Below are 17,734 nucleotides of genomic sequence, written 5' to 3' on the forward strand. Positions count from 1 at the left end.
AAAGACCATGACTAATGCAGTTAGTAAACATGCTATTTACTAACTGCATTAAAAATGAAAACATTTCCTCCACAAAACATGATGGATCTCCCTCATACAAGGTGTTATGTGTTCATATATATATATTTGTATTTTATTATAAAACCAGGCTGTACACTTTAATACATCTTTTAGATGGGGGATTTCTTTTGAATTTCTGCACATTTGATTAAAACAAAAGAATACTAGAGGGGAAAATAGCTATTTGCCTGGCTGTTATGCAAAATATGTTGTAAAACTTTGCTCAGACGATGAGTATGCACTCAGCGGGCTAATTCATTTTCACAAACATGAACTCTTTTTCACGTTTGTCTTTGCTCATATATGGCTGTTGTCTAGAATGCTGAGAAGTATAAAATGATATTAAGCCTAAAACAGTTACACTTTAATACATTAGATAGAACACGTGCTTTGTTACTTTATTTCAACCTTATGTGTTAGTGTTAGCCAAGTAGAAATGAAGATTACATCTCTGAATACACAGCATGTTTTGCCATGGACTGCACTTTCAGAAATATTCTAGCCTGTGGCTACATAGTTACTTGCTTAGCTATTGTTTTCTGTCAGGTAAAAAGATAAAAGGTTTTTCCCCAATAAAGCAAAAACATAATTAATGTAACCTACTTTGGTTGTAATGCTGCCATGTCATTAACTGATTCGCATTCTGTGTGAACAGGCAATGCAGCAGGCCTACATGATGTTAATTAATAAAAAAGAAGAAAAAAACCCCAAAAGCCTCAAGATTAAGATTAGTTTGTCAGGATTTAGCTTTTGAAAACAGCATTTAAGCAAGTATTATGTTTACTTTTTAGAAAAGATCCTTTAAAAAAAATGTTTGAAAACCAACCCACCATGTTTCAATTTACAAATTAACTTTTTAGTTACATTTCAATTTGTTAAATAAGACTGCATATATATACACACACGCCGTCCCCCCAATAAGGAATATATATATATATATATAGGAATAAAGGAATATATATTCCTTTATTTAATCAGGTAAACCCCGTTGAGCTCTAGATCTCATTTTCAAGAGGGACCTGAAACAAACTTCACTCCCCGTCGGGGAATCGAACCCCGGTCTACATAGCCTATATATATATATATATATATATATATATATATATATATATATATTTTTTTTTTTTTTTTTCTTTAAGCGGCCATACATTTTTATTTGACAAATTATTTATTTGTTCATTGTGGCATCTTTGACCCTGAAAGATTTTGAGAATGTAGTAGTTTATATGTTGTTTATATAATTACAGCTTATCATAAGTGAGAGCAACCAGTCTCTTTCTGCATAGACGATCTTTGGTTCCGTGTGTGAGCAGCACCAGTAGGAAGGCGCCCGTTGTTAATCGGAGGAGGACGGGACTTTTCGTGCGGAGAGCTGGTGAGCGGCAGCGCACCGGACCGTCATGGACAGGACGGCCATGGTGAAGGTCGGAGCCGCAGCCAGCGCTAGTGTCTGTGTCGTGTTCGGCGGTGTGGCGCTGGCCCAGTACATCGTAGCAAAGAAGAAGCGAGCTGGGAAGAAAACGAAGATCATAGAGATGGTGAGTTAAAGTATTCTCTAACTGCGCTGTTAAGTAGCCAAACGTTGATATGAAACAGGAAGTAGGATGTGTGGGCTTCAAAATAAAGCTCTACTACATTTAGATTGGAATATTACCCAGGCTAGATGGCGACATTTATTATAAAGATTATGAACGGAAAGAAAACCTCGCGCTTATTTTTTTTATCTTCGCGCATTTTAACTTGGTTGATGCACTGCGCCTGCGCAGCTGGTCCCCTAAAACGGAATCTGTTGTTTAGAGGTCACCAGCCAGTTTTTACCGGACAGAAGGACCTGCACGCTCTTTTACTTTAACCTCAAAGTCTTAGCAGCTGAGCTCTTGGTCAGTTCAGCTTTCTACCAACCTCTCATTGCCCTGAAAACAGCTTTGTGCCGCTGTGTTCGCTTGACCAGGCTTCCTTCAGGTTATGCAAGCTTCTGCAACACAAACTTGCACTGCATTCACATGGAAACGGCATAAACAACCCTGAAATTATTTCAAGTTCTGTTAAGCACTATATAGCTGCATACAAATATTATTAAACAGAGCCAGACGTTTTTCTGGGTTCGCACATGTGCAACAATATTAAGTTGAATAAGTTCAAATAGACACACAATATAAAATAAGAGCAATAACATACACGTAGCAGTATAGCCTTTTAACTTAAAATGGCAAAAAACCCATAAACAAACCAAAACAAAAAACAGTAGCAACATCATCCTGTCTTATTTTGCATAAAGAATACCAACACAGCATCAGTTAAGGTGAAGTGAAAATAAACCATAACACAATACTTTGTCACAATACTTTTTCCAGCTTTGCCAAATTTCCATTGAGAATCAAACTAGATTTCTCACATAACACTGTCTTACTTTTTCTATCCTAATAAGATTAATTTTTATTCAGAAAGCTGGAAGGTTAAAATGGACACAGAAAAAAAGCCAAATTACAGGCCAACAAGCTTTTCTCTGTTGGCTCTCCTCTTCTACTAATCCAGTCTTCTGGTAAGGAAATTAAACTGGGATGTAGTAGTGACTGGCTGCCTGACAGAGACAGTTTTCCACTGTGATCCACAGCGTGGAAACTTGTAACCCTCTACTGTTAATGTTTCCTGCTGCTGTCGGTAAGCAAAAACATCCGGACTGAAACAAGTTTATATATCAGCAAAACACACACAAAGATCTGTCAAAGAGGATATGTTTTATATCCGTGGGTGTTTTTCTTATGTTTGTCTGCTTACCCACAGATTCCACCTCCATAGCTCAAGTTTACCGAAACAAATGTGCTATGGAATTGTTTATAAAAAAAGGATGTAAAAGTTATGTTTAAAAATTCATTTTTAAACATAACTTTTTTAAACCATATCAAAAAAGGATATCAACTAATGCATTACATCAGGGATGTGTATTTAAAGTATTTTAATGTACGCTTGTGTTGATTTCTCTCCATTCTGCAGAGTGGAGAGAAATCATTGATAATATCGAACCTAAAGACAATTTAATTGCACCTGTTAAATGAAAATTATTTGTAAATCTAGCTTTCAGGTAGACACAAAAACTGAGAGGTTTCTGCATAAACCTTTTCCTGATAGTTTTCTTGAGATAAGTTAGTCTTGGAAAATTTGGTTTCTGCATTTAGGCTTCTCATTATCTCGAGAAAAAGTAACTCTTTATTTTGAGAAAACGGTATGGAAAAAGTAAATGTGGAAAAAGTCTGCTATCGGTTTCCATAGATAGATAGATTATTAAACTTTTGAATATATTTACATTCATTGAGTTTTAACATTTGTACCAACAAACCGGTCTTTTTTTTTTTAATTGTTGGTTAACCAATTTATTTATCTGAAGGAAAAATCTGTACTATAAACACCTTTAACTCATTTGTAATATTTTAAAGTTTATTATACTATTCCTCATTTTTCTACAGTTATGATCTCCTCCAGATGAACAAAGAAGAGTGAAAAATTATTAATTTTGTTTAACTGCACTTACATTTCCTCCCTTGAATTTTGGTCTGACTCGCACTGTAAACTTTTATTATGATTAGATTATAGATGAATAAAGGTGATGACAGCATGGCACCGCATTCTGTATGTATGTCTGAATCAAGTTTTAAGATAATCTTTTTAACATTATGATCATGCTGCTGACTACTCCCTTTTTTAAAATACTTTTTAAAGTCATGTGTTAAAATGCTTACAAAAAGCCCAGTGCATTCTCAGTCATACCCAGATACAAACCATGTGAATTGAGTGTATTTGCAACTCAGAGGGGGTTTTTTTGGCACAAAGCTGAAAACATACATTTTTTTAAATAAAAGTTCAGTGCATTTACTAAATCCTCATCCGTGCTGGTTGTTTTTGTTATAAGTGACAGATGGCCATCATTATCACAAACATAGCAGCTACCAATGTGGTTACAGTAAAAGGAAGCTTTAGTCAGCCCCTGTAATATCATGTCTTAATATTATCTCAAACAGGAATACAATGCTTCTTTAGCTTTTAATACTTGTAACCTGGATGCAGATTCATTTAGGTTGTTTTAATGCTTGTTTTAAAGTGTGTTTTGCTCTGTTGACCTCTGGTACGGTGGCCGACAGGTGCAAATGCGCAGCAAAAGAGAAAACATGCAAACAAAAAAGAAGACACCCCCGAATGAAATGCAGCAAATAAAAAGAGAGACGCAAACACCCCCGAATGAAATGCAGCAAATAAAAAGAGAGACGCAAACACCCCCGAATGAAATGCAGCAAATAAAAAGAGAGACGCAAACACCCCCGAATGAAATGCAGCAAATAAAAAGAGAGACGCAAACACCCCCGAATGAAATGCAGCAAATAAAAAGAGAGACGCAAACACCCCCGAATGAAATGCAGCAAACAAAAAGAGAGACGCAAACACCCCCGAATGAAATGCAGCAAACAAAAAGTGTTGAAAACGGAAGTGCTCCAGACCACTAGGGGGAGTCAAAGAAAATAGTATTCATTTCTATGGGACCAGATGCAAGATTCTTCTTCTTCTTCTTCTTGGTATTTATTGGCGGTTGGCAACAAACTTACAGTAGCATTACCGCCACTTACCAGTATGGAGTGTGGTTCGAGATGGTCTATAAACTTTCACTTTCTACCTTTTCCCTCCATTAACTCCTGATTAAACATACCCCCACACATACACACCTGCTTATATTATCCAACTTGCTTATAGCTTTATATACCCCTCTTTGATATTCTTTACACATTCACACCCAACTTGCTCTACTCATATCCTATGAAATAGCTTTGTTTTTTTAAGATACCGAATAATTATTTGAATATGTCTACTCCCGAAATCTCTCCTCAAAAATTCTATTAAATTAAACCTTTCTTTAATACCTACACACTCTCTCAGCATGCGTCTTCTCTCTTCTTCATACTTACAACACTCTAAAATAACATGCTCTATTGTTTCAGACTTCTCACAATAATTACACTTTCCAGATGCAAGATTCAGAGAGATACCTTTACTTTCTTTCAAATTTCTTTCTCTGAATCTTGCATCTGGTCCCATAGAAATGAATACTATTTTCTTTGACTCCCCCTAGTGGTCTGGAGCACTTCCGTTTTCAACACTTTTTGTTTGCTGCATTTCATTCGGGGGTGTTTGCGTCTCTCTTTTTATTTGCTGCATTTCATTCGGGGGTGTTTGCGTCTCTCTTTTTATTTGCTGCATTTCATTCGGGGGTGTCTTCTTTTTTGTTTGCATGTTTTCTCTTTTGCTGCGCATTTGCACCTGTCGGCCACCGTACTCTGGAGGGCAGAACATAGTAAAATTTCCTTCTTTACATCTTCAATATCTTTCTGCTTGGCGTTGTTGTTCTTTAGAGATGGACATAAACTTTCCCCTACGGTCTTGGGATTTAGTCTTACTGATTGCACTGTTGTGAATCATAGCATTATGTTCTTCACTCCTACTATATAGAGGTTATAAGAAGAAACATGCTGTTCTGGTAATAAATACTGATAAAACAGTATCTGCAAAACTGAATGTTCTGTAGTTGTCAAAAACAGGCAAGACTGATTTAAAGATTGGTTTGGAAAATGTTTAAAATCAGGAAACATTAAAAGAATATTTTAAAAAAATTCAAAACCTCTTTGCTATTTTTTCTCCTATTGTTCATCAAAACCTTTCTAATATCGACACGCGCACCAAAGTCAGATCTGACAGAGAGAATTTGAAAAGTACTACTAGTCACTTTTGGCAAGCATGAATTAATAAGGATTTGAGTAATGCTGCTTGTTTTTATCATTTGAAGCTTCAAAGGGGTGGGTATAGTTTCCCTGAGGTTTCACCAACATATTTTCTCCAGAATGCTTTATCATTAGAAACATATGGGTTTCATTATCACAAACGTTGCAGCTACCAATGTGGGCACAGCAAACATATTTCATCATAATTATATATTTACTGGGATGCTGATATCACACATGCTTGACTGATCAGTTCTGTGGAATATTTATTTAATGTTAATTTTATAACTTAGACAAGAGACAGAATGGGGCCAAACATCTAGTTTAGAGTGTTATGGGAACATAACTTGACTGGAAGATAGATGGAGACATAATTAACAATACTGATAAATATTTTTTGTGCTCAAGTAATAATTGAAAATGCAAGACAGTTTTATCAATATGTATTGTTGCAAAAGTTGTATTGGTAGTAGATGTAATAGGGCTGCATCATAACATAAGAAATTGTTATACAGTGACATCAGTTTCAAATAAACTGCAATTTTTCAACCCTTTTATTTTGTGAACTAACCTGAGTTATTGTGTTTTGGGCTCTAAAATCTGTATCAGGTGTATTGATGAACTGAATGAGTCCAACTAGCTAAAAAACAAAACCAGTCAATAAATTTGAATATTACTGAAAATCTCATTTGCTATAGGAACTTCATTATTAAGTGAAACACATAACATAGTGTGGAAGCCTTTGCTTCTGTTAATTATGAGGATTTTTCACTTGTTGGTAATGGAAACATGACATTTAAAATTAGAATATTACATAAGCCCATTAAAAAATAATACAGACTTGTGGGGTTAATAAAAAAAAGTTGTTTAATACCTACATAAAAGTTTTTTATTTTCAAAACTTATCTTTAATCTGACAAACCCTTATCTGAACGCATATTCAGATTTATTAAATATGACTGTATGTAACTGGTACGCAATGTGTGAATCAAGCCATTTAAAATATATTGTTGTCACAAGTGTTGCTGGCCAAAATCTTTGCAGACTCCAGACATTCTGCATACAAACTGTGTAGACTTTTACCTTTGCAAAAAATGGCTGCCACAGAGTCAGTTTCTTCACTCAGGCTGTGTCTCCGAGCAAGAGACTTTGTCTTCCTATTTTGTAAAAACATTGCATATATATGTTTAAAAGAAAGTAAAAAAAATGCATCCCTAATCTTAGGGTATCAATAGAATCCATTTTTAGAGTTTTAAGGTTTTTAGTGAGATCACCTGCTCGATACTGCGAATAGTAGTAAAATGCAGATGCTGCATTATTCGATGATGTAGCGCTTTTAGGAGAAAAGGTGTGAACAGCAAAATTTGCAGCCCTATCAGCAAACGCACAGTTGTATGTCAAAGGTGGATCTGATTAAAGCCACAGTCCTGAGGTTAGTCATCCCTCAGGTTGTGTCCACAGCAGTCTGACACTCTGTAACCTTTGGTCCAACAGCCATTTATCAGATTTTATTGCACGACTGGGGTGGCAAGTTTTTTGTTTTTTACGATAACTGATCAGTCGCCTTCAGTGGTTTTAAAGTCATTTCGATTTATTAGCACCATTTTTAGGTTTATTGCTGTGACAGTCAGATTAGTTTTCAAACAAGTTTGGAAAATCCTGTGTTCAATTAAGCATTAAACCAATACATCCACCTCCCATAGCAAACAATGTTTGAACCTCATTCTATAGGCGTCCTTGTCTTTTTTTTATAATGATCTTGAAGTCGCATGATTATTGACACAGTACTTCTTGATTGCCAGTATAACCTTTAGTAATGTTTGTGATGTTGTCTTTGCCAATATCTGAAGGTATGTTTTTGCTTTAAAAGCCAAGCAGATTGGCCAGAAATAATCATACAAAATACAATTAAATGATTCTTATGAATTCACTAAATTATTTTTGCAAAGACGATAATTTTAATATTTTCTTATAGAAAACTCAACTTTTTTGTTAAACTTACTCTTAATTGTTTCATAACTTTAAGACTCTCTAGTTAACATATCAAGAAATTTACAGTATAACATTATTATTTTACTTATACTAGAAAATAAACAATACTTATCCTGTTCTACCACTACTAAAAAAATAACATTTGTTTACTGCTATGTGAATTAATAACATCTGAATTATTCAATCCATCTGCTCATGTAGTTATAGTTTGCAATTGGCTGCTTAGGGGTTGTTCTTCTCATGGGATATCAGTTTAAAACAGTATGAGCTTAATATAATAGATTTTGGTTTCTTTAGTTTTCACAATGACTGCTTTTTGTGGCCATGGTTAAATCTCAAAATATTTAAATTTGTCATGCCTTAAAGAGAAGCAAAAGTGTTTTACCCTAGAGATGGCCAGTTAGCTGGTTGAAAGACTTTCTTCAACCAGCTGACTGTCAATTTGCAGCAATACTTAATTATTCTGTTTTCTTAGTCTCAGAAAGCAACTCTGGTCACTTTATCTCATGGACTTCAAACCACAGACAAAACATTAGTGGTTCAAAAATGTACGTTCTTATACTCTTGGCATATCTTGAAACTAGTGACCCCATTCCCTCCACCCCCATGCTGATTGATAACTGTTTTCTTTCCATAGTCCAGCGGGTCCAGATTGTTGCTGCTGACAGAAGTTTGGTGCCAGACAATCGACTATTTTGTAGTCACATTTATGCTGGCTCTGAGCAAACAGAGGTTATCATTTGCTCAGGTGTCACATTTGGTTAGTTGAACGCAAGGAAGAAACAGGGGTTTGTGTTTTGGCTGTATTTGAGGTTTGACAATTTAATTTGTCTGCCAGATGTGTCAGGATTCCCCTGTAATTCCACGTACTGAAAATACTTTTATGCACTTTAGTCACTATCCTTGTACTTCGTATAATTCCATTTCCTATAGTACAAGAAAAACTGTTTTTCAAGACACTGATAGTGGAAAGCGTTCAAGGTTCAAGTTGAAATCTAGCCACGTGTTCCCAGAAATCTGCAGGATATGATTTTTGGATGAGAAATCAGACAATCTATCATTTGAAAATGCAGAGCTAAATTTTGTACATTCCTTCAGTCAGGAGGTGATTACAGACCAGATCCTGACTCCAGGAAACATACACCTATAAGTTACATACTTTATATCAGCCTCCTGCTTGTGCTGTATGTGACTTACTATTTCCTGCCTATACCTGACTTTATTGTATTAAAACAATAATTCAAATTTAGAGATTGAATTAGTGGACCCAGTTAATCAAAGCTGTAGGATAAATAATTGAAGAAGCTGCTAAAAATGCAACAAACTTTGTTGTCAGTCTTCAGTCAAACATCTGATGTAATGTTATTTAAAAAGTGACTGAAAGATTGTTCATTCTGTGAACTGAAGAGATGATTACATTTGATAAATGGATGATGAATGTAACTGAACATTATGATTTCATAGAAATAAGTAGAACTGTTTGTTCTGATGGACAGGTTTGTAGAAATGATTGCTTCATGTTTAATTAGGTTTCCCTCAGAGCATTTATATACTCTCGTATTGTTGGCTGTTGTCCAACAAGTGTAACTCATCTAAACTTTTGACCAGAGTTTCTTTCAGGATGTTGGTCATGGGATCCCCAAAGTCTCAGAAAGCATAGGAGCAGCATTTTTGCAGTATTTACATTGCAATAAATAAAGTCTGCCAAGTAAAATTTTTGCTCAATTCTGATTTTGTGTAGGAATTAAAACACAAGTTGATTTTAGAAGCTTCTAGAAATTGAATGTAACTAATACTGACCATAAATTACTTGGGAACGATGTGGTGGTGATAAGGTGTGGAGATGGTGGTATGGCAGTAAGAGTTTTCCTTGTAATCAGTGGATCGCCTTGCTGTAAGCCTGACCCAGGGTTGGCATTCAGTAGCTTGCCATTATCCGTGTGTGAATGTGTGCTTTGAGATTTCAATTTGAGATATAAAGTACATTATAAATACAATTGATTATTATTAGTATTACATCAAGGGTGCCGAATTTAGCACACAGACCTTCTTTGAGCTTGACACACAGGTTTGTGTCATTATTATGTCAACTGTTCACAATAACACTGACTGTATCCAAAGTCTTACGAACCAGACACTACAACAATTCTTTGTTCTTCTACTGATCTGGCGTTTGCCTGTTCTCTCAGCTACTTGAGATAAAACAGATTAACATGTTCAATGATCTGAGTCTCAGACATGTTGAGAAATGCACTGATACTGCATCTCTGCATATTAAAGCCGCAACAGAAAGACAAAACTCTTTAAAGTATCACAAAAATTCTGTCATAATCTATTTTTATTCATCAATTTTTAAAATGAAATTTTTATATGATTTAAGTTGAACAGAAAAAAAACACTTTGGTCCCTCACACATAAAAAACTGACTGAAGCTCTAATAATTACATATAAACAATGAAATAAAATGAGTGCTCATAAACTATGAACAATTCACTTGCTATGGCCTGAACTCACAGTCTCACAACTTAGTCCTGGTATGAATGAATTGCACACCTGCTTGTGTTTAATCAAATATCTCGAGGTTTTAAAGTTGATTTGGAGGATGGTCACTATGCTGGCACACTGGAGACTGGAATTCGAAGCACCACTTCAGGCAAAGTTTTGAAATCAGGGAACATTTCTGCAGTTGAAATTATCAGGAGTTAGCAAGACTCCCTGACAGAGGGGTCTCATGGTCCTGTAGGCCTTTCCTTCAGTGGGAGGAAACCCTGCATGCGCTCCTTCTGGACCAGTGTTTGGTCAGACCCAGTAACTTAACCCTTATGACCTCTAATGTGGCTTCAGGCTATTTATTGCGTGTGTGTGTGTGGAGTAGATTGTGTGTTAGAAATATGAGTATTCAGCAGGCGTACTTCTGAAAGCAAGGTTTCCCCCTCTAATTGAATTTAAAGGTTAGAGGTCAAACTACTGGAAAAAGTCTAACACTGCTGGCCCATTACCACATCTGTTTGTCGTCCCCTGCATTTGTGGACTTTGTGTGTGTGTGAACTAGAAGTGTCAGTGTGTTTGTGTGTTTGAGCCTGTGGGCTGGGGAGGGGTTACATTGTCTAATCAGTTTTGGTCAACATTCCCCTCCCCCTTTTTCTCCCCGCCTGTTTCTGTGGGTATATAAACCCTACGCAGACACACAATCTTTTCTTCACTCTTGTTCCTTCGACAACAACAGACCAGAGGTAAGCTTGTATGTGCCTGTATGCAGCTTGTTTGCTTACTGAAATACTTGTGCTTGTTTCTTAGAGTACTGATACTGGTATCAAGAAAATTAAAAGGGAGTCATTAATTTGGTAATCTACATTGCTAAAATCCGATGTTGCATAGGAGATAATATATACAAAATGCAGAGAAATGTGTATAATATCATAAACATTTTGCAAAATAGTGGCAATTTGTCTGTAATTACTGTTGTCATGTTTCTACAAGCGATGCTTTGAACTCTATCCAACCGCAAAGCCTGCCCTCTAAAGAGTTTTTAAACTACAATTTTTATAAGGCTGTAAATTAACATGAAATTAGACGAGTAGTATGGCAAGTGCATTTGACTCTCAGCAAAAAATAACTTTTTATAGTTGTTTTGACTCTGCTTGCTTTGTTTCTCTACGTGACGTCTTAGTTGGAAAAAAACCCCCAAAAACTTCATGGTTATTTATAGCTTATGTTCTGAGTATCATGTGTCTGAAGGATCAGAGTGATATATGAGGTGTTAGAAAGTCTAGTTCTGATTGCATAAGTTGAAGCTGTGTTCTTGGGCGGGTTGGTTGTTTTGGGTGTATCTCCAGTCTTAACTAAACAATTAAGAGTTATATTGAAACTAAATGTAAGTTTGCCAACAAGCATTTATTCTTTTGAGAAATAAATTAGCTTGCAGTGGATATCTGGTCTCAAACTAAACTGAGACCAGCAGGATTTATTTTGCTCATTTCTGCATCCACAGTCACAAGATTTCTGTTAGAAAGCCAAGAACCCCATTGTACTTATTCTGGTATCATGTCTGAAATGAGGAACATGATGTTAATTTTCTGCAGCCTATATATAAGAATTCAAAAATTGGTATACAAAATGACAAGAGACAACATGTAGTCTCTATGCCATCTGCCGCTCCTCTTAAAGCAAATGTAGATCACAGTTAATGTTGGTACAAGTCAGTCCAAGTACATTACTCCTCTGATTCCTCATCTGCATCTTAATTTTTGATTTTCTTGTTAAAGGAATGGGTTTTTGTTCTGGTCTCAATATATTTAAATCACTACATTTATGAATTCATTTGTTTATTTTTTGTATTTTTCCCCTGTCAGGCATATTGTATATAGAATGTGGTTGCCTATGGGTTTTATTTTACTCAGTTTTTATTATGTTTTTTATTTTATTTTTTCAACTGTTCTTTTATTTGACAAAACTCTTTGCTCTATTAAATTTTATTCCCATTTCTGTCTTTTTTTCTGTGTTTAACTCCAGATGCCTCAGTTTGAGAAACCCACGGTGCACATGAGAGACCCTGAGAGGGTGGAGCAGATCATCTGTGGCCTCATTAAAGGAGGAGCTTCCAAACTCCAGGTACATCATCAAATCTTGATATTTGCTCCAACTTACTACCCCTTCTCCTTCGAAGCATTGCTAAATTGTTCTTAGAGTCTTTGGACAGACACGGTTTTCTCTTCTGATGCCTGTTTTATCAAACTCCTCTCCAAACTTCTGATAAGTAAAATGATTTTTGAACATTTTAGGTCATCACAGACTTTGACATGACAATAAGCAAATTTGCTGTCAATGGAAAACGCTGTCCGACTTTGCACAGTAAGTATTACATTTCGAGGTAATACATACAAATGCTACACCTTCATTGGAATCAGGCTGGAAACACATATTATATTATTAATATTATCTTTTTTCTGCACAGATGTTATTGATAACTGCAAACTAGTGACAGAGGAGTGCAGGCAGAAGCTGCTGCAGCTGAAGCATAAATATTATCCCATTGAGATTGACCCTCACCTGAGTATGGAAGAGAAATACCCTTTTATGGTGGAATGGTAATTCAGGCGCCTGCAAATCATGTGACCTGTGATTTGCAGCTCCTACAGTTGGACTTTCCTAAAGATGTGTTTGTTTCCAGGTATTTTAAGTCCCACTCGCTGCTTGTTGAGCAGCGGTTAGAGAAGCACAAACTGCCGGAGGTGGTGAGGGAGTCTGACCTAGTCCTCAGGTAACTCCAGAGGATCAGATGAAGTGAATGTATGAGACCTCTATGTGGATTTGTTTACTTAGTCAGACAGCAGGATAAACTGATTGCTTGTTTTGTTGCAGAGACGGATATGAGCAGTTCTTTGATCGGCTGCATCAGCACAACGTGCCTGTGTTCATTTTCTCTGCGGGTCTGGGGGATGTGCTGGAGGAAGTCATCAGCCAGGCTCGCGTTTACCACCCCAATATGAAGGTTGTCTCTAACTTCATGGACTTTGATGACAAAGTAAGTCATCTTTTTTCTACGTTACTGGCACATTAAACAGCTAAACATAAGAAGAAATACGTCAATCGCATATTTATAAACTTAGACTTACTTTATTGTCATTCCACATTTGGTAACAAAAAGTTGTTGCTTGGCTGCCAAAGTATACAGAAATATCTATATGTATATATACATCCAAGTGTTACTGGTGCAGGTAAAATAAGTATTCTGTACAAAAATTACACATATTTATATATAAACATATAAATATAAATATATAAATAAAAGAACCAACAATAGAAACAACAAATCTATGCTAATTTCCATTCTCTAGTTTTGTAGAGCTTAGCCAGTACTGGTCTCTACCAGTTTTCATCCATCCATTCATCTTTTTCTGCTTATCTGGGGTTGGGATGTGGGGATATCAGGCTAAGAAGGGAGGCCCAGACTTGCCTCTCCCCAGCCACCTGGGCTACCCTCTGGGGAATCCCAAGGTGTTCCCAGGCCAGCTAAGAAACATAGTCCCTCCAATGTGTCCTGGGTCTTCCCCGGGTCCTCCTCCTTGTGGCATATGCCTGGAGCACCTCTCCAGGGAGGCATCTAAGAGGCATCCTAACCTGATGCTCGAGCCACCTCAACTGGCTCCTCTTAATGAGAAGGAGCCAGTTTTGAATTTTTAACACAAACTCAGCAATTATTCATAGTGAGAACATAATGATGTTTGAGATAGCAGTTGCTGTAAAACAGGGTTTCACTATTTAAAAATGAGTGATTAGTTCAATTAGCATTGTTAGCGTCACTAATAGACATCAGTCTCTGTGTGTATATCCAAGAAAATGTAGACTTTTACAGTAATGCTGGGCTTTACAAAATGCTGCCAACATTTCCAATTTCATCAATTTCCAAAGTGAGAGAGGTTGAAAGTTCAAAAGGATGAAAAACAGTAACTCTGCTGTCATATATTCTTTCTGGTGGTACTGAAGTATACTCAGAATGAGTTCATGCCCTGTTATTAAAAAAAAATGTCTCCAATGTGGGTGTGAATTGATGTTGTGTGAAAGTCCTCTCCTCATTAAATACAAAACTGCTTTGAGAGAAAAGGTGAAATATGCAGCACCTGCCAAAGTCTACCTCTCTGTTGCAATCTGAATGAACAGCTGATGTACTGAAACAGCTTGGTGCATTCACCATTCAGAAATGATCTGAGTTCTGTCAACTCTGAATACAAGTGATGGGTCTTTTTGTCCTGCAGGGCGTGCTAAAGGGATTCAAAGGTGAGCTGATCCATGTGTACAACAAACACGAAGGTGCACTGCGGAACACTGACTACTTCAAACAGCTGAGGGATTACAGTAACATCATCCTGCTGGGAGACTCACTGGGAGACCTCACCATGGCCGACGGTGCTCCCAATGTGGAGAACATGCTCAAGGTCGGCTTCCTCAATGACAAGGTAAATCCATTAATATTTCAAATATTCAGGTCTCCTTTTTTTTTTTTAAAGAAATTCTATTTCCCTATAATCCTAGGCATGTTTTATGTGGCAAAAAGCTTGTGCTGAGACAGTATATGTCTTTTCTAGACCAGAAAATAGTTCCTGTGCACTCTTGAAAAGTCTGTGAAAGTACAATATTTTACTTTTATCAATTTTTCAAGTCTTGTGTTGTGTAGAAAAAAACTGTTTGAAAAACATTTGATTTGCCAGGAATTTATTCTCTTCTCCATTTTGTCAGAAAAAAATGTTAAACTGAAATACATTTATTTCCTCCATTGCTTTACATTGAAATTACCTTGCATGTCTTTGTTCACATTACATCTTCCGTTAATCATTTTAAAATTGACACTTTGTTTTTCACCTTTTTTAAATCAGGGTTTTAAGTCTTTGGTTCTTATTGTTGTATTTTTGCCATTTTTTATAGTGGAAGAAAGAAATCAAAGATGTAAAGTATCTGTATTTAATGTGGGGTAATCCAATCCTGATCTGACAAGATTTGCTTTTGAAATACAGCTGTCTTAAATTTACCAGAAAGGCTTTGAAGTGGTCGTTTGTGCTTTGTGTTGATCGAGCAATGTGCTTTATTTACAAGTTTTTTGCTATTTCTGCAGGTAGAAGAGCACCTTGACAAATACATGGACTCTTATGACATTGTCCTTGTGAAGGACGAGACACTGGAAGTGCCCAATGCTATTCTCCAGAAGGTTCTATAATTCCATTATCCAATTCACCCCTGAATCCACAGCCCCTTTCTCTGCTTTCTCATACCCACTGCAGCCAGACTCCGGACCTCTGTCTAATTCCGCCACTACTCTAATTTCCGGCCCTCTTTCTTCAAACAAATCTCCTACAGCATTTAAAAAAGACATTTCACATCATCTGATATTTATAAAATCTTCACAGCTGCAACAATTGGCCTCTGGATTTTCTTTAGCTGAAATAACTACTCATGTTGATTCCCCAATGTTTTTTTCTTATAAAAAGAGATATGAGGAAAAAATACAGTTACGCCATCCTCGTGGCTTACACATTATGGCTGTTATTTTTTAAAAATATTTTTGATGTTGTAAGATTTGTCCATGATAAAGCAGGTTCAAGCAGGGAGGCATAATGTTACTAGGCTGTGTCATATTGACCTGTTTGTGTCCACTCATGTCTGCCAAAGTTAGTATTTTAAAAGTACAAGAAACTATTTAGTATCATAAGGACCTTGAAAACTATTTCCTGATAAGCAAGTTGAATGTCTTGCTCTGTGGCAGTACCAACATAATGACAACAGTATTTCTAAAGAAAAATGAAGAATTTAGGTCATACAAATGAAACTGACAGGATCACGACAACTGGGAAATGCACTTTAAATTCTTTTATACAGAAAACAAATGGCTATAGCTTTGATTTGTTGATGTTGGAAACAGTCTTGTACAAAAAAAGGTATGTTTACATATTTATTTAATTCTAATGTACTAATTTGATATACTTTTAATTCACAAAGGAGGAATAAAATAAAGATTTTCATTCTACAAATGAAATATTCATGATGTTCTCAGCATAGCTCATTCACCCAAACACTGTTGTTGAATGTTAGAGATGATGTTTAAACCCGAAGCTGACCTCTTGTGGCTGCTACAATGAATTACAACATCATAAACAAGTTGATGCCTTTCAGATTTGCTTGTAAATAAAGATTCTTATGTTGATTATATCTAAGGTGTTTCAAGAAAAAGGGGTAAAAATAATGTTCCTTGTTCTGTAAGTCCCAGTATAACACCTGTTCAAGTGTTTTTTTTAAATCACTTTTTTTAAATTCAGTGGTTAAAGTTGAGCACTGCCTCTGACATTTTTTTTCTGGAGTTTCAAAGCTAAATGATCTCCGTTTGTTTCAGTGTTCGGTGTTCCCCTTTGATTTGTTTGTGTTTTAAATGTGCTGCTATCACCTGCATGTTGCCTTTTCTTATCATAGTGTTTATGTCTGAGAAATGGGAGACTAAAAACATATTTATCATTTAAATGGGGAATACTGTCACACTGTGTATATGGGAAATTATATGGAAATGTATATTGTTTTACTGCTTATGATATATTTTCTGACTGGTGTGTTTTATTTTTATAAGCTGATGGTTTTCTTTGATGCTGTGAATAAAACATGCAATAAATTTCCTGAAGCCATGACTGAATCACAGAAGGGAACACCAAAAGTTTATCTGTCTTATTTCAATCTACATCCAATAAATTAAAGAAGCTGTTCTTTATTTATCTAATGTATTTGCGGGCAATTTGCCTTCTATTTCAAGATCTTAAAATTTAGCAATACAACATAAAAAGTATAAAATTATATCAAATGCAGCATATTTTTCTGGAGTTTTGGTATAGGGGCTTTGCTACAAGTTATTTTTAATAGTTATTTTAAATAAATTTCAAGCATGAGATTATACTGTGGCAATAGGCAAATTTAATTAAGGACTTTTTACACATCTATAACAATAAGTAGCATTGTGGTTGGGGGGTTTTACTTGTAAAATTTTCTTTTAAATCTATCCAAAGATTTAAAAGAAAATCTGTTTTTTTTTTTTTGTAGTTTTTTAATAGATTTTCTTTTGCGTAAAAACTTGTGTACATAGAAGCCTACAACAATATTGTTTACACAATGCAACAAGCTTTTATTCCTACCTAAATGAATGAGTTGTACACAGAATGGGGGGAAAAATAAAATAAAAGCAAGGCTTTTGATTCAAGCCAAGAACATGGATATGGAAATCTGTCTCAAGTCTTCAAATGTTTTAATCTAATGAAACTACCTAAATTTTGTCTGTACTGCTTCCATTTAAAAAAATAAATAAATGATCTAAAACCAGCCACTAATAGTTAAATGGATCTAGAGTATGTTTTTCTGTTTTTTTTTTGTTTAAAGGACAAACGTGTCCT

At 35.8% G+C, this 17,734-nt stretch overlaps 1 protein-coding gene across 2 annotated transcripts; it reads left to right on the forward strand.

Annotated features, from left to right (window-relative positions):
* The first annotated feature begins 1,368 nt into the window (after positions 1-1,368).
* On the forward strand, positions 1,369-16,999 carry nt5c3a (5'-nucleotidase, cytosolic IIIA). 2 transcript variants are annotated; one of them, XM_005800401.3, is made up of 8 exons: positions 1,369-1,598; positions 12,327-12,425; positions 12,596-12,665; positions 12,769-12,901; positions 12,985-13,074; positions 13,176-13,338; positions 14,570-14,770; positions 15,424-16,999. In XM_005800401.3, exons 1-8 carry the CDS (start codon positions 1,461-1,463, stop codon positions 15,523-15,525), a joined length of 996 nt encoding a protein of 331 aa, XP_005800458.1. In that variant the 5' UTR covers positions 1,369-1,460; the 3' UTR covers positions 15,526-16,999. The 2 variants fall into 2 exon arrangements, with proteins under 2 accessions (XP_005800458.1, XP_023187331.1); XM_023331563.1 differs by lacking the exon at positions 1,369-1,598 and adding an exon at positions 10,960-11,047.
* Positions 17,000-17,734: the final 735 nt, after the last annotated feature.

Source organism: Xiphophorus maculatus, chromosome 3, assembly GCF_002775205.1.
Source record: "Xiphophorus maculatus strain JP 163 A chromosome 3, X_maculatus-5.0-male, whole genome shotgun sequence".
Classification (NCBI taxonomy): Eukaryota; Metazoa; Chordata; class Actinopteri; order Cyprinodontiformes; family Poeciliidae; genus Xiphophorus; species Xiphophorus maculatus.

Coding starts and splice junctions, on each gene's coding strand:
- nt5c3a (XM_005800401.3), top strand. CDS start 1,461: ATGGACAGGACGGCCATGGTGAAGGTCGGAGCCGCAGCCAGCGCTAGT. Junction 12,426..12,595: donor GAGGAGCTTCCAAACTCCAG/GTACATCATCAA, acceptor TGAACATTTTAG/GTCATCACAGACTTTGACAT. Junction 12,902..12,984: donor TACCCTTTTATGGTGGAATG/GTAATTCAGGCG, acceptor GTTTGTTTCCAG/GTATTTTAAGTCCCACTCGC.